The 23259-nt window shown below is 45.2% G+C and overlaps 1 protein-coding gene across 1 annotated transcript in view; it reads left to right on the forward strand.

Annotated features, from left to right (window-relative positions):
* The window catches only part of LOC126518710 (nose resistant to fluoxetine protein 6-like), a 188052-nt gene extending 179134 nt beyond the window's left edge, over positions 1-8918 (forward strand). Inside the window, exons 13-15 of the mRNA XM_050168475.3 lie at positions 3522-3708; positions 6019-6161; positions 7424-8918. Of these exons, the coding sequence (XP_050024432.1) occupies positions 3522-3708; positions 6019-6161; positions 7424-7630 (537 nt within the window). The 3' untranslated portion in view covers positions 7631-8918. The remainder of the gene's footprint in view (positions 1-3521; positions 3709-6018; positions 6162-7423) is intronic.
* The last annotated feature ends 14341 nt before the right edge of the window (positions 8919-23259 follow it).

A 23259-nucleotide genomic window follows, 5' to 3' on the forward strand; every position in this document is an offset into this window, starting at 1 on the left:
ATGTTCGATCACCTTATCTTTAAGGCCATCATTACTAACTTAGAAAATAATAATTTGCTTTATCCGCAACAGCATAGCTTTAGATCTGGTTTATCTACTGTAACCCAACTTGCTGAAATAACTGATGAATTAATTGGTACACTCAATATAAAAGGCGATATAGACGCTATTTTTTTTATTTTTCAAAAGCGTTTGATGTTGTTCCTCATAAAGATTTATTACGAAAACTAAAGGCAATTGGCATTGAACAGAAAGTAGTCGCATGGATTGAATCTTACTTAAGAGGTAGAAAGCAGCGTGTTGCCATAAATGGGAGTGTCTCCGATGATTTGGATGTGTACTCAGGTGTTCCGCAGGACTCGGTGCTCGGTCCTCTACTTTTATTCGTATATATTAATGATATTCATCTTTGCGTCGAACCACCAGTTCAGATTAAACTATTTGCAGACGACTGTGTTGTATACACAGCCATAAATAACCGAGATGACCAAATTAAATTGAACAATTCTTTACACTCCATTGATGCATGGTGCGCAAAGTGGGGCTTAAGAATGAACACTTCGAAAACATCTTCCATTACGTTTTCCAACAAAAAGAAGCCCCTTGACGTTACTTACTCTTTAGGTAACGTTACCATCACTAGAACTGACAAAGTCAAATATTTAGGCATCGCACTTACCAGTAAAGTCGATTGGGAACCGCATGTTGAAAATGTCTGTCGGGGTGCACTACAGAAATTGTTGTTTTTGAAAAGGAAACTGCGTAATACCCCTCCGGCAGTAAAACTAAATGCATACAAAGCGCTAATACGACCAAAATTCTAGTATGCATCGGTTATTTGGAGCCCTTGTCAGCAATAATTGATTAACAATATCGAAAGAGTGCAGAATCTAGCTTTGCGTTTTATTTATTCTGTTTACTCCTGTCACTCTAGTGTCAGCAACTTACGTAATAGGGACAGCCTACAAAAACTTGAGCAGCGCTGGATAATATCTAGATTAACATTTATTTACCACCTTTATCACGAGAACTTTAAGCTATCACGGGGACGATATCTTCAGGATCCTTTCAAGTGATCAGAGAGAACGCACCAAAGTAAAACTATTAGACAGCCGGTCAGCCACATCAATGTTCGCAAGTTGTCTTTATTTCCTCGCGCAATTTATTATTGGAATCCGTTATCTGAGGAGACAGCGAACTCCGCCTCGTTTGAATAATTTGTTGAATGTATTAGTAATATCAACTTTTGTTGAAATTCGAGTCCAAGTGGTGTACACTCTGAGTTGATAATATTACCTTGTTCGAGTATTCATTCATGTCATCTATGTCCAGTGTACTGCCGTTTTTTTTTCACTTCTGTATGTATTATATCTTTGCAATTATGTCAAGTAATTAGTGTAAATTTACTTCTGCTGTTTGTATTCTTAATATCCACTCCTGCATGGGCCGGAGAAGGGCCTGCAGTATCTGTAAATAAAATAAAAAATAATCATAAATCTCAGTAGTGGTACTTAGTAATGAGGCATTCGCATATATACCCTCATAGCACTCTATGTACACCTATGGAGCGCATCGTGTTCCACGTTGCAGACAGAGGGGAGTACAGATTTGCGAATGAAGAAGCCCTATAATGCTTACGCATTAAAAGCTGTTATCCTCGGACTACTTGTTCACCACATCAAGCAGTTATTTTGTGCCGTGTACCATGAAACACTTCTCAGTGCTTCACGAAGGCCTACACGAAAAGCGGCCGTTCGTGCACCGCGATGATAAACCATGCGAGTCTTTGCGTACGCCGCCAGAGTAGCAGACGACACGCCACCGCCTCTGGCTGTCAACGCGCCTGCGCAAGTAGTTCTTCTGGCGGCAGCATGCGGCGCGCCACGGAGCGCTCGCGAAATCAGGAAAGAAGCAATTTGTGCTAACTCAAAGGGAAGCTCATTACTTTTTGAAGGGAGATCGGGATGCCTTAGAACACGCACCTGTAAAGCTACATATAAGAAGAAGCATGTGCTTGCTGCGGCAGGGAAATGATGGAGCATATTTTGTTAGAATGTGGAGATATCTACACAGCGGTCAATTTAGGCACCACTGGACTCCTTGAAGCGCTTATGTTCAGCGAGAGCAGGGGTAAAGTAAACATGTTTGCAATAGAGATTAGTAAGAGGCGACTGGAAGACTGGTGGAAGAAAAATAGGAAAACGACAGCAGACGGAGACGCACAAAAAGAAAGTTCGCAATAGGGGGTCAGGAAATTTGGTTGTGGGAATTCATTGTGCGTTTTTTTTTCTTTCCTTTTTGACCTAGGTGAGACATTATGCGGTATAATAGAAAGAGCTTGATGGCGCAACCCACAGCCCCGTTCCTAAGGGGATGCTCATAACATCCATCCATCCATCCATCCATCCATCCATCCATCCATCCATCCATCCATCCATCCATCCATCCATCCATCCATCGATCCATCCATCCACGCGCCTGTGTGTTTCCCCGAAGAGTTCGAGAGTTGTTTATTGGGCATAATAATAAGGTTGCAAATGGGGATTATACATATATACAGAGGGAGGTCCCATAGTCAACAGACTGTATAGGGGACCTCCCATTACAAATGGATGGCCTTTGTACATCTATTGCATGTCAGTCATCCATGGACCATTCCGCGGCCTAAGAAAGCTATTCGTTTACTTATATAGCGTGTCCCACGGATCCACTTAGCTTGAGCCAAACTTTAAAAATCTGCATATGACACTTAGCTGGACAAAACCAACATGTGTTGTTTTCCGTCGCGTGGAAATACGCAGCTTTTTTTTTTTTGCATTCCGCCTAATTACATAATTTGTCTTACTTAGCTAATCAACTTCTGAAATATTATAAGTAGATGAAAAGTGTCAATGAGAAAATTGTTAAGCAACATGAAAAATCCTCCCGACACAGCTTTCTGTTGCTCAATAATGCTACAAAAAGTGTTCTCCAAGCATGCAATAAGCCCGCCAAAAGGCAAAACATTGCCGCGCGACTAGCCGCTCGATCCACTTTGTGTGCATTTGCGGGCTTCTCTTAAAAAAAAACGAAAGGTATTTGAATTTCGTTTCCAACTGTTTCTACAAGGGACGTGTCACGGCCACGCAACAGCAGGAACACTATAATTGGCAGCTCACCGCAGGATCAAATCCATAATAACACCGGGAGCTTTCCTTTTGCCGACTGCTAGAAAAGACGCGCGCTTTCCGATAGAGAGATGCATCGCGGCAAGGTGGCGTCGCCAAGTTGAGAGACATGAACGCAACCTGCGCCTCGCGAAGAGCTTTCTTGTCCGCTGCACGGCGTGTACAAAGCGAAGCCGAGGATAGCAAGAATTGGTATAATGAGCGAGGACGCGTGCCTTACTGAGGACGCTGCATTTCTGTGAATGAGTATCGGTGGTGTTTTAGAGGATGGCGCATAGCTTTCAAGACTGTTGTGTGGCCTCATGACGAACTTGCATGCTGTCATCGCTGCGCCAACTGCCTCTTGCGGCACAGTTGCTGGAGCTTCTGGGCTGGCTAGCGTGCGTGGCGACCGGGGCCTACGTCAACCTGGTGACGGTGGCCTGGGAAGACGGCCGCTACCCGAGTGCTCTGTGGTCGAGCACTTACGCCGCTCTTCACCGGGTGCTGTGGGCAGCCTGCCTCGGCTGGGTGGTCTACGCGTGCGCCATCGGCAGGGGAGGTGAGAGGCGCGCAACAAGTCGACATGTGATGGCCGGACGGGCGCGGCCCGTGGTTCAATGCGTGAAAAGGCGACAGATAGGAACTGCAATACAGCAACGCGCATTGAATGTGTTCAACTGCCACTGGCGCGGGGGAGCAATATCAATGCCCAGTGATTGTTAATACTGACTCAATATTGAAAGACTGGCTGGCACTTCCGTTAAAAGAACTTTCTAAAAACAAATCTCTTGTTTGAACTGGCAAGATTATTGAATTGGCGCGATGCAAAGCGGCTATGTTTAGTATGTCTCGGCAAGGATTAAGGCAGCTTCTATGGAAAATTAGCTTTCGGGTGTTGCGAAACTGTGTGCGTGGATATTGTGTGAATATTGAGGACAAAGCAGAACAAATTCGCTTGACAGCATTTTAGTGAACATTTACGTGTATTTACTATGAATTTTTATTGTAATCTTATGCAAGATATATAGCGTGCATAATGTACGGAATGAAGAGGAGAGCGTTAAGGTTGTTACTTTATAAATCCATCGCACCCCCCTTTCCCCGGTGCAAGGTAGCCACCTGGAGATATCTTCTGGTTAACCGCCGTGTCTTCCTTTAGCTTCTATATGCATATATATAGATTACATTAAATTATGGGGTTTTACGTGCCCAGACCACTTTCTGATTATGAGGTACGCCAAAGCGGGCAAATGGTGCACCTAAATCTAAGTACAGAGTTTTCTCATTTCGCCCTCACCGAAATGCGGCCGCGGTGACCGGCATTCGATCGCGTGACCTCGTGCTCAGCAGCCCAACACCATAGCCACTAAGCTACCATGGCATATATATATATATATATATATATATATATATATATATATATATATATATATATATATATGTATGTATCAAATACATGTTCAACCTCCTTCGTCCTTGCGTATATACGAGTAGTACGAAGTGACCACAGCTTTTGTCATGCTAGTCTGACACAGTTATTACTTGTCGTTAATGCAGTATGCTTCTCCAGAAAAAGAATCCAAGAATGGTTATGATAAAACAAACTTTCCGTTAACCCAAAATGAAAAGAGTGATTTTTTTAAGGAACGATAACTCGTAATACATGAGTAAAAATCTGGGAACTCGATACATAACAATTACTTTCGTCTGGAACATTTAGTATCAATGAACATTTTTCTAGCGAGCATGTGTGTTGGAACGAGCGCTTGACAATATATTGTTCTTCATTTTTATATTGCTGACGACTGTACATTAATTCATGCTTCGTTGCCGCTTCATGCATCTATTCCAGAAGTCAACTACGTTTTTGACGTACAGTGGACATCCTGAAGCGTTTGAAAACAACAGCAGTAATTGAAGAATATCGCGTATATGTTAGAAATGAACGAGTCCAACAAGTTCACTCTGCAAGAAATTCTTTATTGGAGAAACCAGTCAAGATTTCATGTGATACTCTGTATTTTCTTTAATATTTAACTGTTCGCATAGCTATTCGGCAAACAATACTAAAGTTTTAACGAAGTTAAAATGTTTCGTCGTGCAAACGCACTGAAATTCAAAGCAGTTCCCGACCAAATCACAGTGCTGTTGATGTTAAATGAAACTTACTAAATTCGCATTACCATAAATATCTATTAAATAAGCCTCTATAATTCGATGCTGAAAGCGCCCTTCTTGAAGCTGCAATGTAGTTCCAGCAGCCAGAGCGTTTGTCTTTCATGTATGTAATTTTTTTATGAGTAGGCGATATAATAAAAGTTATGCAAACGTGAGAATCTGACTTGGTTTCAGAATGCCTATTAACGGATTATCCGGGACAAATTTTCTGTCGCTCTCAGCTGCTGCCATACAACCTCGTTGCAGAAAACAATTCAGTGCTAGGGTAGCCGTTTCGGGACCGACCTTGCCAAAGTCAGCTGCAAGTCATATTTGCTTGTAACGTTTCGAAGCCTTGTAGCATTGCAGAGATGACAACCAGTTTAAAGCTGTGGTGATGGATAACATATTGTTTTTCTGAAAGCACATATTATACAGGCGAAACTTTTGCTTTCTGACTGCTGTAATTTGTGGCAGAAATGTCTGTAGAGTTATTGTTCTTAAAAGACACCGTACTCGTTATTATCCATTATTCTGCTACCTATTTCTTCAAATGGTCTCTTCATAAGGATCTTACAGCTTGAACTCAAGTAAAAGCTTTAGGTATTTTTTCGAGGAGGGCTTATGCCACCATGAAAATGTTCAATTTCGCTAGTGCATAGCTGGGTGAACATCATGCTTGAACATTTATAGTTCTTGTTTATTTACGCAGGGATCATCAACACCATCCTTTCTTGGAAACCTCTAGTTCCAGTTAGCCGTATCTCGTTCACTATTTATGTTGTACACATATACGTTATTTACCTCAAGTTGTGGACCATTCGGGAACGATTAAGCCCCGACCATTTCCATGTGGTAAGTACCTAACTGTGCTCCGTAACTGACGTTGCTTTCAACTATGAGTTAGGGCTACAGGCAGCGCAAAACAAATGGCAAGATAAAAAAGAACAAATAGAAGTTCCAAATTCCACCAGAATGTAATGTGAAAAAGACATGAAAAATGCAAGAACGTAACTGAGGAAAGTCATGCGCTATGTGCAAACAGACAAAACGACAGGGTACAACATTCGATAGTGTCCGCGTAGCATTAAGAAATAGAAATTTAGCTTGATATTGCTTTATAATGAAGTATATTGGTTCTAAATCCTCCTAAATAGCAAAAGCATGCGCGATTATCTCAAATATCACAGTGAGATGTCCTACAGCATTTTCACGGGTAGGAAGTTGTGGTTGCCTAAGCGCTGTTGTAAGTTCCTTGAAATGACTTTTGCCGCACCAAGGAGACCAACTAAATTATGCCGAAAGCTGTTTTGAGAATATTGTTGAAGAATTCAGTGTCTGATCTGAGTATTATCAAGAAGAATGTTACGAAATAGCCGTCAGTTACGAGTGAGTTTTGTCGATATACAAACAATTAGGCGTTTGAATATTTCCGTTTGAGTACGCCCGAAACAAACAACACTTTGTACCAAAATTGGGTTGCATAATATGAGACGTTGTTATTCTGAAATTAAATTCGATGTTTTTCATTTCATTTAATCTCGAGAAGAAAGAAATATCAATCTGTGAAATGCACAGGTATGATTGAGCTGGTGTGTAGATATGCTAGTTCTGCTGAGTATACATGCATTAGGCGCCTATGGCACAGGTATTCTGCCTGCGCCTTGCATTCCAGCATATGGAGAGAGCAGTGTTGTCAGTTTTTAAGGTTTACATACAACGGCACATTTGTGGACGTCGTCGCCATATAAAATCCAATTCCACAGCTTGGGGACATTTATGCTCAGTCTCCTTGAAAGAAAACCGGGGTTGTATATTGATTTAATTCCTTCTGAACACTTATTTGGCAGATATAACAAGCAAAATACATAAAGTAGTCAGAGATAACGGTTGTTTCGAGGTGTGCTCTACGCCTTGGAAGGAGTAAGTTTTGAAGCTAAATTCGAAGACTTGAACATATTGCTATGCGCGGTTGAAGGTGTGGCTCACGGAAATCTTTACTCGTCCCAGAAATTGTAGTTGGTCGTCCAGGACGCTGCTACTGTAGCGCTCATGAAATGAAAGAGTGTGATGTTTTTTCCTTTTTTTTTTCTTTGCCTGGCTCCTGAAACGTACAGTTCATGTCGGCCATCTCCAACTTCGTGGTGGCCGTAATACTGGGCTTCGTGGCGTCTGTGGTGGTCGAAAAGCCCATCGTCTGGTTCTGGGACAACGTGACCGGCTCACACAAGCCGCCCCGTGTCAGCCAGCACGTTGTCACCAAGCAGCCGCCGCAAGAAACGGCAAGCCCGGCCACGAACGGTGTCAAGAAGGAGCCCGTGTAGAAGAAATTCTCTCAACTACTCAATAGTGCTTGAACAGTGTGCAGCTGTGGTGCTACTGTGGATGTTTCGGGTTTTGCCTTTTTTGTTCTCAGTGGACGTCACAACGCCTCTATGTGCTAGGACGCCAAGTACTCGACATGCCAATCGCATTGTGTTTAGAGCAAAAGCAAGAAAAATAAATGAAGCGGATGCTCCAGACTGCACCAACAAATGCCCACATTTCACAAATATGTGTATTGTGCGCGCGCTGCTTCATTTCCTTTCGAACTTCAGCAACATCAAGCCCACTGAACACCTTAAAGCTTGACACACCTCAAACTATAGGAAACACGGGTTACAGTATGAGAAGACGGTCACGCCATAGCATTCTGCCTTGAAATATTGACAAGCAGAAGTATTCCCTTAAGTTGCTGATGAGCATCTCTCACGCGAAGTTCCCCTGACGCCGCTCTTTACGGATTGCGATAACGCTTCGAGTGGCCCGTGTTGTCGAAACACTTATAGTGCAGTCGGCGTTGTCTATGATGGTGCATCGGGCTTTAACGTGCCACAAATTATTCCCCATATCGTCAGACGCGACAATATGCATCGCAAGCCTTCACGTCACTCAGAAGTATCCCACCAGCATAGATGCTGCGAACGACCCCTACGATTTTCGACCATATCGTGCAAACTTCGCAGTTGCAGACAACTTGTTTGCAAATACCTTCGCGTAAAATCCTTTTTGAGGTAGCGATGAACAGATGGAGGGTTTAGATGTGCGTGACATGTTTTCCACGAGTGTTCTATTGCATAACCTTGAGTGGAGTAATATCCTATAGAAATCGCGCTCGCTCGTAACCCAGTACGACATAGCACTTAAAGTGGCCACATCATCTGTAATTCCAATGCATTTACGATACCACCTATTGTTACGAACTGGGATGCTTCTATTCGTTTCCAAACTTATTCGAAATCTTTACCTCCGTATTTATAATACTGGTTCTCGGGAACAGAAAATTTCTTGCGAGCATAGTATTGTACTGAAAGTATGCTACTTTTTTTGGCCGGACGCATCTACTTGCCTTAGGCACGTTTCTTTCCATATTACTCGACACGCTTTCTATAACTTGACATGAAAACACGACAGGATGGGATAGGAATAAAGAGTGTGCTGAGTAATTTTTTTTTTTTGATGCTGCCATAACGTGCTCAATTACAGCTTCTCTAGACATTTTTACTTATCTTTGTCTTCTGACGTGTTTGTATGTGTCGCATTTCAATTATATTAAAATATTGTTACACTGCATTTTCTGAGTTTAGCTTTTCTCATCGTGAAGCACTTTTTCTTAGGAGTGGCGAGATACTAAGACATATCAGAACTGTATAAGCGCTGGCACGATTACGCAGTATTTGGATGAAAGGGAGGAGGTAGTAAAGCTGGAGTTTCATTGCGTTCAACTGACCCGGCGCGTTTGCTTCGCGGCTATGGGGTTGCGCTGCTAAGCACGACGTCGCGGCATCCTGGCCACGGAGGCTGCATTTCAATGGGAGCGGAATGCGAAAACGCCCATGTATTTTGTTTCAGGTGCCCGTCGAAGAGCGCCAGGTGGCCTAAATTTGCGTAATCCCCGCAATACGACGTCCCTCATAACCAGATCGTAGTTTTGACACGTAAAATCTCTTAATTTCTTATGTTTTTTTGTTATTTGTTTAAACTGTCAGAAAATGACCATGTTGACATTTTGGGACAGCTGGGGAATAAGAGACGGAGAAGTTTTAACTTATGGAAAAATGACAGACGTTCGTTCGCTTCTAACGCATCAAGAAGACTCCTTTATTTTTGACTAGAAGGTATGGGAAAGGGAAGAGAGTAGAGAGAAGGGGAAAGTCATAATACACCGTGACAAACAGGCATTCTTGCACCCCGCACGTGCAAGAACCCGCGCCACACCTCGAAGGCACCACCGCACCGCCGGTCGCGGTTCGCCGATCGCGCGCGCCAGTAATGCACCTGTTTGAGGGGTATCAAGTGTCCGGCGCCTCTGGAGGGGAGGGGGGTCCTCCTTGCCACATCGTCAGCGGCCACCAGCGCGGGTGGGGGGGAGGGGCTTCGGCTCGAGAATGGTAGATGTACAACAACCTCCCCCGGATGAGCGAACTATTATTGAGCTCATTGATACACAATCTCCAAGGGATACAGCAGCTGTATCGGTCGCTTCACCTCGGTTCCCCCACTTAATACCAGTTTGAAGGACCGCACCCTGCCGTCTCTACCCTCAAATGTTTCCTTAATTCTGGCGGTCTTCCACATGTGGCGTATCAAGCGGTATTCCCTCAGGAGCACCAAGGCGCCTTTGTTCAGATCACTCGATGTCGTCGGTTGGCACATATGTGCCGACCTGAGCTCCAATAAGTATCTTTCCGCCACCGTCTCCAGAAACCATCGGTCATGGCAATCCGATACATCCAGCGTCGTGAGAGATGCATGCCACCGTCGGGAATTTCGTCCGGCAGCAGGTGTGCAGGAAGGGTCGTCAACTTTCTTCCGACAAGGAAGTGCGCCTGTGACAGTGGTTCTGGCTCTTGAGCATCATCATATATGAAAGTCAACGGGCATGAGTTGATCACGGCCTCCACCTCATAAAGAACGGTGGTCAGTTCTTCGAAGCTCAAGCTGCTCCGATCTAACACCTTTCGCAATGCTACTTTGACAGATCGCACCATCCTCTCCCAGAAGGCGCCCCACCCAGCTACCCGTTCAACAATAAACTTCCATGTGATCGGGTTTCCAGCAAAGTACGACTGCAATTCATCGACTTGCTACAGCATGAACATGGCCTTTAGATCCTTGGCTGCACGCTTGAATGTGAGCGCGTTGTCCGAATACGCCGTCGAGGGAATTCCACGGCGTGCCAGAAAGCGTATAAAGAAAGGCCAAGAGGAAAACCGGTAGCTGAGAGGTCGCTGACGAGCTCAAAGTGGACGGCACGTGTCACAGAACAGGTGAAAATAGCGATGTAGCATTTTTTGCTGTCGCGTGACTGTTGACAAATCAAGGGCCCTGCAAAATCGATGCCAACGATGTCGAACGGGTTTCCCTTTGTCGCTCTGTCAGCTGGAAGTGGTGCTACTGGTTAAGTAGCTGGAGGGCAACATTGTGACAGCCGAGGCACTGCTTGATAACTTTTTCATGGCCTGACGTCCTCGGATAATCCAACACGATTCTCGCAGCTGTTCTGGAGTATCGCGTACGCCCGTGTGCAGAATTCTCAAGTGTTCCTTCCGTATGAGGAGTGACGTGAGGTGGTGATTGTCAGGGAGAACGCTGGGATGCTTAGTCTCTTTGTTGTTATCACTGAATCGCAAGCGTCCACCAACTCACATGAGGCCCTCTTTGTCGAAGTACGGGTTGAAAGGAAAAACAGGAGAGCTCTTGTGCAGTGGTCTTCGGTTCTTCAGGTTTGAAATCTCGTCGCTGAATGATCTTCTTCTTAAGCTTTAGCCAACCAGTATTTTTCGGCGGCGATTACTTCTTCAGCTCGTAATGGGCCGATCGTATTTCCTTCTTTAGTGTGGCAGTTGTTGACAGAACGACTCTGTTGAATTAACTATAATTCTCAACATTGAAAATTGCCATGGATGGCGATGGTACTATGGGCATCACCGTCACCTTTCGCTCTTCCATTTGGCGCTCCCGAACCGTCTAGCTCGGCTCACTTATCGTTGGCCAACGCGTGTCATCCTCCTGAAGCCAACGGGGTCATTTCCACAACAATTTGCTTTCCCGCAGGGCTGATGGCAGAATGCCGCGGGTGATTAGGTCAGCGGGGTTGTCTGAACCTGGGCAGTGTTTCCAATCCTTGGGATCTGTCAGCCCTTGGAACTCTGACACTTGATTTGCCACTAAGGGCTTCCATATCTGGCAGTGTTTCCCTTGATCCAGTACATAGCTACTATAGAGTCAGTCCAGAGGGATGGTAGCCACGTTCTTCAGATCCAACGCCTTGGCAACGTAGTGGCACAGTCGCGCGCCAACAAGGGTTCCATCAGCTCCAATCGGGGTAGCGAGAAGCGTTTTAAAGGGGCCACTCTTGATTTGTCCATGACCAAGCTGACATTTATTAGTCCGAACGTAGACTTGGTGACGATATATGCGACAGCACCATAGGCCTTCGGGCTTGCGTCACAGAAAACATGCAGCACTTTCTCCGTATCATCGTTTCTAAAGTCTGCCGCTATCAGCCTTGGAATAGACACTTCTTCTATGTATGGAAGCTCCTTACACCAGCAGTCCCACTCAGGCTGCAATGTTTCAGGCAAGGGATCGTCCAACCAATTCCCAACTCCCACAACTTCTGGAACATTACCTATACGCATAATATTGTGGGAGCAATAAATCCAAAAGATATTCCAGCAGAACTTTTTGTTGGGCTAGTTGGTGCCCAACAGCCTGGGAGCTGAAGTGCACTGGAAGTACCAACCCCGAGCGCAAAAAGAGCTCTTGTCTTATGAGTTAGCCCACTCTAAGATCGTAAAAAGAGCGATAGCCACAGGGGCATTGGAATCGGCTACCAGGAAGTCATGTAAGCATGGCATACGGAGCAGCTTCCATCAGCAGATTGAAAGGTTAAAGGAGGAGGGGTTTCCACAGGATGTTCTAAGTTCTGTAGTAGAGAGCCTGCTCCAGAAGATAAAAGGGAAAGCAAGAAAAAACACGCAAGAACACACCAGGAGACTTAGACTTGTAGTTATACCGTACTCCCACCGCGTAGCCCACAACCTGAAAAAGGTCGCGAGTAAATTCAATGTCCCGGTTGTTTTCTCAGCCCCTTCAAAACTTGCGACATTTTGCGCCCGCGTTAACAACCAAAAAACAGAACGCGCGACCTGCGGAACCCAGCATACCAATCCACTTGTCAGTTGCAAGGAAGGGGTAGTATATCAAATTCCGCTCTCATGCAAAAAGGTTTACATAGGACAAACGGGGCGGTGTCTAAATGAAAGGCTGAAAGAACACGAAAGGTCACAGGAAAAAGGAACTGGTTCCAATATGGCCATTCACTGCAAAGAGTGCGGGTGCAAGCCTCGCCTAAGAGAGACCATCATTCTGGACAGAAGTCGAGACAGCGTGGCCCGCGAGCTGAAGGAAGCCTTCCACATTAAAAGGAAGGGCCTTGAATGCGTAAGCGAACCATCGAAAATTCTCTATAAAAGTGAGATGTCATTTTTAGAAGCCCCTAGTTAAATCTGAGCATGTTGCTGCGCCGCCCACGCCTGGTGAATATTCCTAATCCTATAGTTTTTATGGGGTACTCCCTTACGGCGGTGTTTGTGTATCGCGTAACCATTATCATTTATGGTCATATGGCCCTGTACACCACGTGTCATCTTCACGAACGTCACCTTCACAATCGTTCTATCGCCTTTTACCTAGTTACCATGTGATGTTTTGACAATGCGCATGTCGCGCCGCCAAATTTGCGTATACATATTGTGTGTTTCCGTCATTAAAGCATCAGTTGTCAGTAAGCGCTCGTCCGTGTCTCTTCCTGTGTCGTCTGTTTGGCGCTATAGTACTTCAGTAAATCCAAAAGAGTCGAAAATTCTTGCCGACACCTGCAGCACAAATCTCTTGTTGTCGGCTCTTGCGGAGAGGAAGTCGATGAGCGAAGTTAGGTTGTATTCAAAGTGCTCAGCCTGAGCATTCCAACCTACTCCCAATACCTTTGTAGCTGCAGCATGTCCAGATCAGCGTTCGTTCTTTCCACATTGCCATTCTCTAAGAAGTTGACGAGATTGTGGTCGTTCGACATCTACTTGTGTAGCCGCATCCCTGCTAGAGATAATATATCTTTTGATTCCTGGCACAACACTCCACCTTTGTCAAGGCTGCCAACCCCAGGTACAAGATCGCCCACGTAAAGATGCTTACAGAGGATGCCCGCAGTTTCAGCATACCGTTCCAGCAGGCCTTCAAGATGATGCTGCAACTTTTTGCAGCCAAGAGAAATGGGCTCGACGTGACACCGGCACGCGAGTCTTCCGATAGGTCACCACAGCTGGAAGTTCTTAACGTTTCTTTGGCGTAATAGCGTACCAGAGGAACTGCACAGCGTTCCGATCGCCCTCTGATAGTGGTATTTGGAGAAAGGCCTTTTCAATATCCGCAACGATGGCCATGTTGTAAGTGTGGAAATTGATCAGCAGATCGATGAGCTCTGGGTTTCAGTTTAGGCCACTTCCCAAAACATTGTTCAGTGAGAGGCGACTTTAGCACTTGATGATGCATCGACTACCCTCAGTTTTGTCGTCTGGCTTTCGGGACGAACAACTCCTTGACGTGGCATATAGTACACCGGACCTTCCGACGTGCCGTAATCCTTGCTGGCTGGCTCTGCATAGCCCTTTTTTATGTTGTCTCTTCTGCAGGCGTTGTATTGCCTAATCAACGAATCTTCTTCAAGAGGCGCGTTGTGTGTGCTTGAAGACGCCTTGCTGTGCACTCGTAGTTGTTGCCAAGCTCGTAAACCATGGAATTCCAAGGGAACGACACCTTATAGCGGCCACTCAACCCGCTGTGGTTGCTCAGTGGCTATGGTGTTAGGCTGCTGAGCACGAGGTCGTGGGATCGAATCCCGGCCACGGTGGCCGCATTTCGATGGGGGCGAAATGCGAAAACACCCATGTACTTAAATTTAGGTGCACGTTAAGAACCCCAGGTAGTCGAAATTTCCAGAGTCCTCCACTACGGCGTGGCTCACAATCAGAAAGTGGTTTTGGCACGTAAAACCCATAATTTAATAGCGGCCATTCTCAAAGTTGGCGGTTTCTTTACAGTGCTGAAGGACTGCGTCCTCGTGACAAACTGGCTCATGTTCCTTGATACCAATGTGCTCGAGCTCCCAGAAAAACTTTAGCTGTGCTGATATTTCCTCGTCAATTTGTTCACTCTCTCCTATCCGCGTCACACCAGCAGCCGAGGAGCAGACTCCTGTTGACTTCCTTGTGTGGACCTGGCCCTGGACGTTCCATCCGAATACAGTCTCCACTGCCATCAGTTTGGAGGTGAGACGCTTAGTGGATCCTGTGACAATTTCCCAGTAATGATCAGCGCCTATGAAAAAGTCAATATTTTGACTTGGAAGTGAAATTTTGAAAGTGGAAGTAGAACAAAATTTGATGGAGTAGCCATGATATCTGCACAGATGCAAGGAACTTCCAGTGCTTCCACTCGCACCCCTTCTCCGTCGTACTGCCTTCTGAGCCCCAGCTGCAATCGACGCATTTTTGTGCGTGTTGTGGCTGATTGCTCACCAAAGGCAAATATTTTAAGGTCCTCTTCCCCAAGCACCTTTAACTGCAGCTTTTCGGATGGGTTGCGGTGAATGAAGGTTCGCTGACTGCCACCATCGAGGAGAAGCCTGAAAAGTGTGCGTTCATGTCGACCCTCTGTCCAAGCTCGCGCTGTCTGTAGGAGAAACTGCTGCTCTCCAGTGCACATCAAGTTATCTCCCGTGCCTAATAAGGGCTTCAACATTGTGGCTTGCTCAATCACCCGTGACGAAGATACATCCCCTTCATCCGTGTTGCGGTGTCTTCTAAAGTCAGGGTCACACATTGTCGTTAAATGTCTGCCCTTCTAATGCGCACATCGGAGCCACTTAGCTTTACGGCATTCTCTTGCCGCGTGCCCCCTTGTTGTGCACCGGAAACACTGATTGTCACGCTTCAGCACCTCTCTGTTATCCGCCACAGACATCTTTGCGTTGCAGTTGCCGGTCTCAAGGACGTTCGAATTACAAAATAGACATCATATGCTATCCTTGATCGTGGTGTGCAGTGCCGCTGCAGTAGGCATGTTCGCCGCTTTAATGTTGCTGTTGCGCCTTTCCTTTACCAATTCGGCACTGTTGTCTCTCGGAGCTTCGGCCCGCTGTATGATCTCGCGCGTCGCAACCTCTTTACTCAAAAAACGCAGGAGGTCCTCCAGCTCACTTCCCTTGTTCGTAGCCTCGTTTTTTCGTTGGTATTCCAGACGAAGGTCGGCAGGCACCGCTTTTTTTATTACGTTCAGTAACAAAGTTCAATAAGTGCCAACACTCACGCCTAAGGAAGTGAGGCGGCGTGCACCTGTCTACTTCGTCGACGAGGCTGCGCAGTTGACCAAGATTCCCTGGCTCACGCACTGGTTTGATGTTAAGTAGCCGTGACATGTGGTCTTGTATAAATACTTCCTTGCGAGAGAGCAACATCGTAGTCCTGCTACCGCAGCCGCCGCCTTTCCTATCAAGTAGCTGTTGAGGTACGTGAATTTGTCTCCGTTTGAGAGGTTCTGGTTAGCGTTGATATTCGACTCAAACTGACTCCAGATCCCTTGCCAGTCTCGAAGCTCTCCGTTGAATTTTTTAATTCGAGTTTCGGCAGCTTTACGGTGGGGCGTATTTGCGAATCGTTTGCGCTAGATTCTTTTTGATCTGATGAGTTTAGTGTGCGATCTGATGAAGCATTTGTGCAGCTAAAGTCGCGTAGCATGCGTTGTACCTTTCTTTTCGCCACGCTGATCTTTTCTCTGGACATTTAGGAGCATGCAACTTCCTCTTCGAAAGCTTCACCTTCAACGCCTTTTTCTATCTCCCGATCTAGCTCTTTCAGTGAGTACTCTTTAAGAGTAAGAAGATTTATTTTTTTTCCAGCTCACCGATTGAAGCGCTGCCGTCCATGGTGGATGCTTCGTTGAGCAGCTTGGTTGTAGATGTTCGCACTATGGCCCTTCTTCGCTTGATTCTGTCGATATCCATCTGTTGACGTCCCTATTCCCCGGTTTCGGCACCAAAAGGTAGTGGAATAAGAGACGGAGAACTTTTAACTTATGAAAAAATGACTGACGCCCGTTCGCTTCGAGCGCATCAAGAAGACTCCTTTATTTTTGACTAGAAGGTATGGAAAAGGGGAAAGAGTAAAGAGAAGGGGAAAGTCATAAAACCTCGTGCCAAACCGGCATTCTTGCACCCCTTACGTGCAAGAACCCGCTGCACACCTCGAAGGCACCACCGCACCGCCGGTCGCTGTTCGTAGATCAGCACGCCAGTAATGCACGCAGTTTGAGGGGTATCAAGTGTCCGGCGCATCGGGGGGGGGGGGGGGGGTGTCCTCCTTGCCACATCGTCGGCGGTCCCCAGCGCGGGGAGGGGGGGGGGGCGCTTTGGCTCCAGAATGGAGGATATACACCAAGTATATCATGTAAATTTTATATTGTTGTTTCCTGTACGATGAGTCGAGCACCTTCTGAAATTCACCCTCGACTTCAGCAATGGAATCAAAACGGTGACCTTTGAGGTCTCTTTTTTATTTTGGTAGAAAGCGATCTCAGCGGGAGCCAAATCTGGAAATCTTTCACGTCGAGAATAGTCACTCGGGGCGAAACTAATCGGATGCGTGGGTAGGACGCCGAGACGAAGCAACAGTCTTCGCAGTGGGAAACTGCAATTTCTCCCTGACCCAAAAAAAAGGTCACGCTTGACAAAAGTGCTTGTTCATTGTCTTTTTTGACATTCGCAGCATTGGGCAAAGGAAGTTTGTCCTAAATGGCCATGATACTTGTATTGCACAACAGCGGAATAAAGATGGACCGGAAGGACGGAGCCAAGAGCTGACTTCCAACTAAAATTTATTTTCTTGAAGGCGTATATGTATTGATACGTGTAATTATTTATCCGGTTTGCGGTGACTGTTTTGACCCACTAACAACTTAGTCTTATCGCTCAGCGAAAGCCGCACCGGCATTATTTGGAACTTACTATCGTTGATTCTGCCTGTTGCGTATGTTCTCGCCGCATGTTGTTTAATCAAATTGCATGTGCGATACGAACTCTGAAGTACTTTGTGGAAGGCACGCAGGCACCAGCAATTACTCTAGAACCTTCGACGAATCATGTGTAAAAGCCGATGCGCTTGACCCTCAGGTCAGAGTTTCAACGATCGCCGACTTCGATCACCGTGGTCGTAATGCTTAAGTTTTACTTGTTCTGCTGGATACGTGTTCGCAGAATAAAGAGTTAAATTTGGTCTCTTGGAAACCCGAATGCAATTACTCATCATAAAACTACTCAACTACTATTCATCACTCGATAACTCGCGCAAGGACCCCTCAAGGCCATTCCAAATCCCAATTGTATGTGGAAAAAAGGAAAACTTAAAACAATCAATCGATGCATTCAAAGGAACAATGTTGAGACGATGACTTCTTCTGGTGGGCCGAGAAGAAGGGCTAGTGAAAACAATAGGCGCATTGACATAAGTTTTCCCATGACCAATTTTATGTAGCAGAACAATACGGTCACAAGTACGTCTATGGGCCGGAGGCTTTAGTAGCAGCTTACTAGCATGTGATGCCGGTGAGAAATGGCGGTCATAACGATGATATATACACCTTATGGCTTCTTCTGAATAGACTCAATCATGTCTATCTCTTTGGAATAACGTGGTGACCACACTACCGACGCGTATTCAAGTAGAGGCCTTATTAGTGATCTGTGTGCCGTTAATTTACATTCTTTAGTTGCATCTCGTAAGTTTCTTTTAAGAAAACCCAATTTCCTGAACGCCTTGTTGGTTATACAGTCAATGTGAGCATGCCATTTCAGATCAGGGGAGAAAGTAACACCAAGGTATTTGAACGTGTGGATGCTTGCAAGCTTGTGCGCTTCATTAAGATATGTAAATTGTAATGGTTGTTTTTATTCGAAAAAGTCTTTCATACGGTTTTCTTAAAATTAAGTAACATTTGCCATGTTCTGCTCCATTCGCAAAAATGGGCGAAGATTTAATCCAGCTCCAACTGCTCATGATTACTAGTTATAGTAGAATAAAGGACACAGTCATCAGCAGCATTGACAGAAGTGCTCGCAATTACTTCAAAGACATCATTTACATAGACAACAAACAGCAAAGGACCCAAGACAGACCCCTGTGGTACACCTGATGTAACGTTGACACGAGATGAGTGAACACGGTTGAATGCAAGAAACTGGGTTCTTGTACTTAGTCCTGTATCCAACCTAGTAGTTTATAATCATTATTATTGCCTTGAGTTTAATGAGAAGTTTTTTATGACACACTGTGTGAAAAGCTTTACTGTAATCAATGAAAATGGCATCAAGCTGTCCTCTAAGGTTAAGCGAGGATGCAATATCATGGGAGAATTCTAGAAGTTGTATTACCGTCGAGAATACAGAACGGAAGCTATGTTGAGCATGCGAAAGAACATTGTGTGCTGATAAGTACTCAATGATATATTTATTAATAATGTGTTCCAATAGTTTTCAAGATGTTGATATTAAAGAAATTGTTCTGTAGTTAGATATTACCTTCTTATTACCGTCTTTGTAAATGGGAACAACCTTAGCACATTTCCAGAGTATTGGAACAGTAGATGATTCTACAGACTTTGAAAGAAATAGGTCTAAGCACCGAGAGCTCCATACAGACTATTGCCGTAAAAATATATGTAGTATATTGTCTGGCCTAGTACTTTTCATAGTATCAATCTTGAGTATAAGATGATGTACACCAGCTGAAGTGATTACCATACTAGGAAAAGGTGACGGCGAAAGAACACTGCAAAACGGGGGGGTGCGTCCATCATCACAGGTGAACACTGATTTAAAGTAACTAATAAAGGCTTCAGTGATGCTAAGATTATCTGAGCATGGTTGATTGGCAATAATGAATGAAGGAGAGCTCTGACTTGGTGGACTGATGGTTCGCCAGAACTTTGACGGTTTGTTTGTAATAAAGTATGACAAAGTGCTATTAAAATAGAAACTTTTCGCATTTCACATAGCAGATTTTAAGTTGTTTTTAAGTGTGGGCAATACTGAAGCTTTCATTGGATTGTTTGCATAGGGTTGTTTGCGGAGACGCTTGATGCGGTAAATTAGGTGTATAATTTCACGCGTGTACTGCTGGTGCTCGGGATTGCGCTTTACACAATTGATGGAATGTAATCAGTTATACATTGACTGACAATAGAGCAAAAACGATTCAGTAACACGTTAACAGAGGAATGGTTCGCGCAACTGAAAAACTCATCAAAAGAGCATGCGAGTAACTCAGTTATGAAGTTGTCATCAGCACACTCAAAGTTCAATACTGTCTGATGTAAAGGAAGCCTAGGCATAGTTGCTAAATTCAAATAAACAATGACCCCCTTATGGTCCGACAGGCCTTCAACAATATTACAAATTTAACCATTTTGTCTAAGTTGCTCATTTATGAAAACAAGATCTAAAATCCAGCTTTCACGGTTTGCATAACTCACAATTTGCGTCAGATCGAAAAAAAATAGTCATGTTGATCAAGTAATCACAAATTACTTTGTGACGGCCACTTGCATATAACGTTGGCCAATCTATGCCAGGGGTGTTGAAATCACCAGAAAGCAACATTTCAAAACAGTTAAGTTTGTGCTTGGTTATATAACCGGTAAGATCAGAAAAGACACTAAAATCCGTGTCCGGGGGTCGATAAATAGCCTCTACAGCCAAAGTGAAACTACAAAGGCTGATATTGCACCATACAGATTAGCAGTTAGGAAGGTCAGGCAGTACTGTAAACTCAATGTCTTGGTATACAAAGAGTGCCACACCGCCACCGCGCCGCCCACTTCTATCTTTCCTGAGGACGCTGTAACCTGGTGGTAAAATTTCACAATCTAAGATGGGTTCACCAAGCCATGTTTCAGCCACGCAAATCACAGAAGGAGCATAAAATGCAATGAAGTGATGAATGTCTTGAATTTTGTTAAGAAGACTGCGGACATTAACGTTTACCAGCGAGAAATTGGTATCGTAACAGTAAATTTTCATGTACTGCAGATGTTTCCTTTTTTGTTTTAATGATTGAATCACCTGCTTCACTCAGCACATAGCGTACATTGTCCATCAGCAAGGAATCATATTGGAGACTAACCGTAGATGCATTTTTCCTTTGATTTACAGAAAGCCTGCAAAGAGCTTTGCATGTCATTCGAACCCGTTCAGAGAAGTCCTCATATATATATTTCAGTACCTTTAAGCTTTCGGGCATTCTTTAATATCGCAAGCTTTGTCCTGTAGTCAGGACATGGTTTATCACATCTACGCGCCCCAAGCCTGTGACAAAGTTCAATGTCTGCACACTGAACACCAAGTTTATCAGATATTAAGTGTGTGAACGCATCAAAAAGTTGCCCGGAGGGCTGATAATGGGGTTCAGGTAGTCAGTAGACAATAAAGTTATTTCTGCGGGACCTGTTTTTAAGATCGTCAGACCAACTGTCCAGCTTCAATACCATGTATGTAAGATGAGCGACAGATTTTTCAAGTTCATGAAAGCACGGAATGACTTCCATGACTGGTAGTACTGAGGTCTAAAGCCTATTTAGCCTTTCATCAATGGACGCAAACATGGCTGTCCAAGAAGACACTTCTGAACGAATGTTTTCGTGCCCTGCGAGCAATTGCGATAGCGTTTTGTGTAACGTATCGGGACCAGGATTGGTGTCGACGTCACCAGATAAAATCAACAACATTCTACGGACAGAAAAAAACAGATAACGCTCTCATCAGTGGGCCAGGCAGCAGCAACACACATCGATCATCCTTTCTATAAGTGGGAAAATTGTACTTCGGGCCTGCCTGAAAGACAGTGCAGACAAGTTTGAACCATGTGCTCATCGTGCAGCCGCAAGACCCACTGAACAGCATAGCGTCCGTCCTCGGATCTATAGTACTGTAGAAACGACCAGGTGATGCTGTGGTAGTTCTCCGTGCGCAGAAGGGCTCGCCAAAGGTCAAGCCACGCAAATCTGGTGCTTCAATTGAACGATGATGCGATGGTTGTATCACATCATCCGATCTGGCGGTTCCAAGTAACGTTTTAAAGCATGCGCCAAAGCGATCATGCGCTGAGGTAGCACGTTCCTGAAGACATCTAGATTCGGTGCAAGCGGCAATCTGGAAGACAGTGCTGACAAGTTTGAACCATGCGCTCATCGTGCCGCCGCAAGACCCACTAAAGAGCACAGTGTCCGTCCTCGGCATTATAGCAAAAGCACTTCTTGTGGGGCTAGTTGGTAGCTGTTCATTACAAAATATATAGATGCCAAATAAACGAATACAGACAAGAGAAAACGGCGCCCTGTCACGTTCTCTTCTCTTGTGTGTGTCCGTTTATTTGGCGTCTATATATTTTAAATTGATCGGTTGTAGAGCACTGTAGAAACGACCAGTTGAAACTTTGGTAGTACTCCGCGCGCAGAAGGGCTCGCCAATGCTCAAGCCACGCAGATCTGGTGCTTCAGTCCAGCGATGATGCGATGGTTGTATCACATCGTCAGATCTGGCGGTTCCGAGTAACGTTTTGAAGGATGAACCAAAGGGATCATGCTCATAGGTGGCGCATTCCTGAACACATCTGGATTCGGTGCAAGCGGCAATCTAAAAGGTAGTGCAGACAAGATTGAACCATGTGCTCATTGTGCCGCCGCAAGACCCACTAATGAGCATAGCGTCCATCCTCGGCTTCATAGCACTGTAGAAACGACCAGGGGATGCTGTGGTAGTACTCCGTGCGCAGAAGGGTTCGCCAAAAGTCAAGCCACGCAGATCGGGTGCTTCGAACCAGCGATGATTCGATGGTTGTACCACATCATCGGTTCTCGCAGTTCCGAGTAACGTTTTTGAAGGATGGGCCAAAGGGTTTATGCGCAGAGGTAGCACGTTCCTGAAGACATCTGCATTCGATGCAAGTGGCAATCTGAAAGAGAGTGCAGACAAGTTTGAACCATGTGCTCATCGTGCCGCTGCAAGACTCACTAAAGAGCACAGCGGCCGACCTCGGTTTTATAGAAAAGCACTTCTTGGGCTAGTTGGTAGCTCTTCATTATAAAATATAAAGGCGCGAAATAAACGGACACACACAAGAGAAAAAGGCGCCCCGACCAGTTTTTTTTTGTGTGTCCGTTTATTGGGCGTCTTCATATTTTATATTGATCGGCTTTATAGCACTGTAGAAACGACCAGGTGAGGCTTTGGTAGCATTCCGCGCGCAGAAGAGCTCGCCTAAGCTCAAGGCACGCAGATCTGATGCTTTAATCCAGCGATGATGCGATGGATGTATCACATCGTCCGATCTGGCGGTTCCGAGTAACGTTTTGAAGGATGAGTCAAAGGGATTATGCGCAGAGGTAGCACATTCCTGAGCACATCTGGATTCGGTGGAAGCGGCAATCTCAAAGGCAGTGCAGAGAAGATTGAACCATGTGCTCATTGTGGAGCCGCAAGACCCACTAAAGGGCATAGCGTGCATTCTCGGCTTTAGAGCACTGTAGAAACAACCAGATGACGCTGTGGTAGCAGTCCGTGCGCAGAAGGGCTCGCCAAAGGTCAAGCCACACAGATCTGGTGCTTAAGTCCAGCGATGATGTGACGGTTGTATCACATCGTCAAATCTGGATGTGGCGAGTTACGTTTTGAAGGATGGCCCAAAGGGATCATGCGCAGAGGTAGCACGTTCCTGAAGACATCTACATTCGGTGCAAGCGGCAATCTGAAAGACAGTGCAGACAAGTTTGAAGCATGTGCTCATTGTGCCGCCGCAAGACCCAC

The sequence above is a fragment of the Dermacentor andersoni genome, chromosome 1, assembly GCF_023375885.2.
Source record: "Dermacentor andersoni chromosome 1, qqDerAnde1_hic_scaffold, whole genome shotgun sequence".
Lineage (NCBI taxonomy): Eukaryota > Metazoa > Arthropoda > Arachnida > Ixodida > Ixodidae > Dermacentor > Dermacentor andersoni.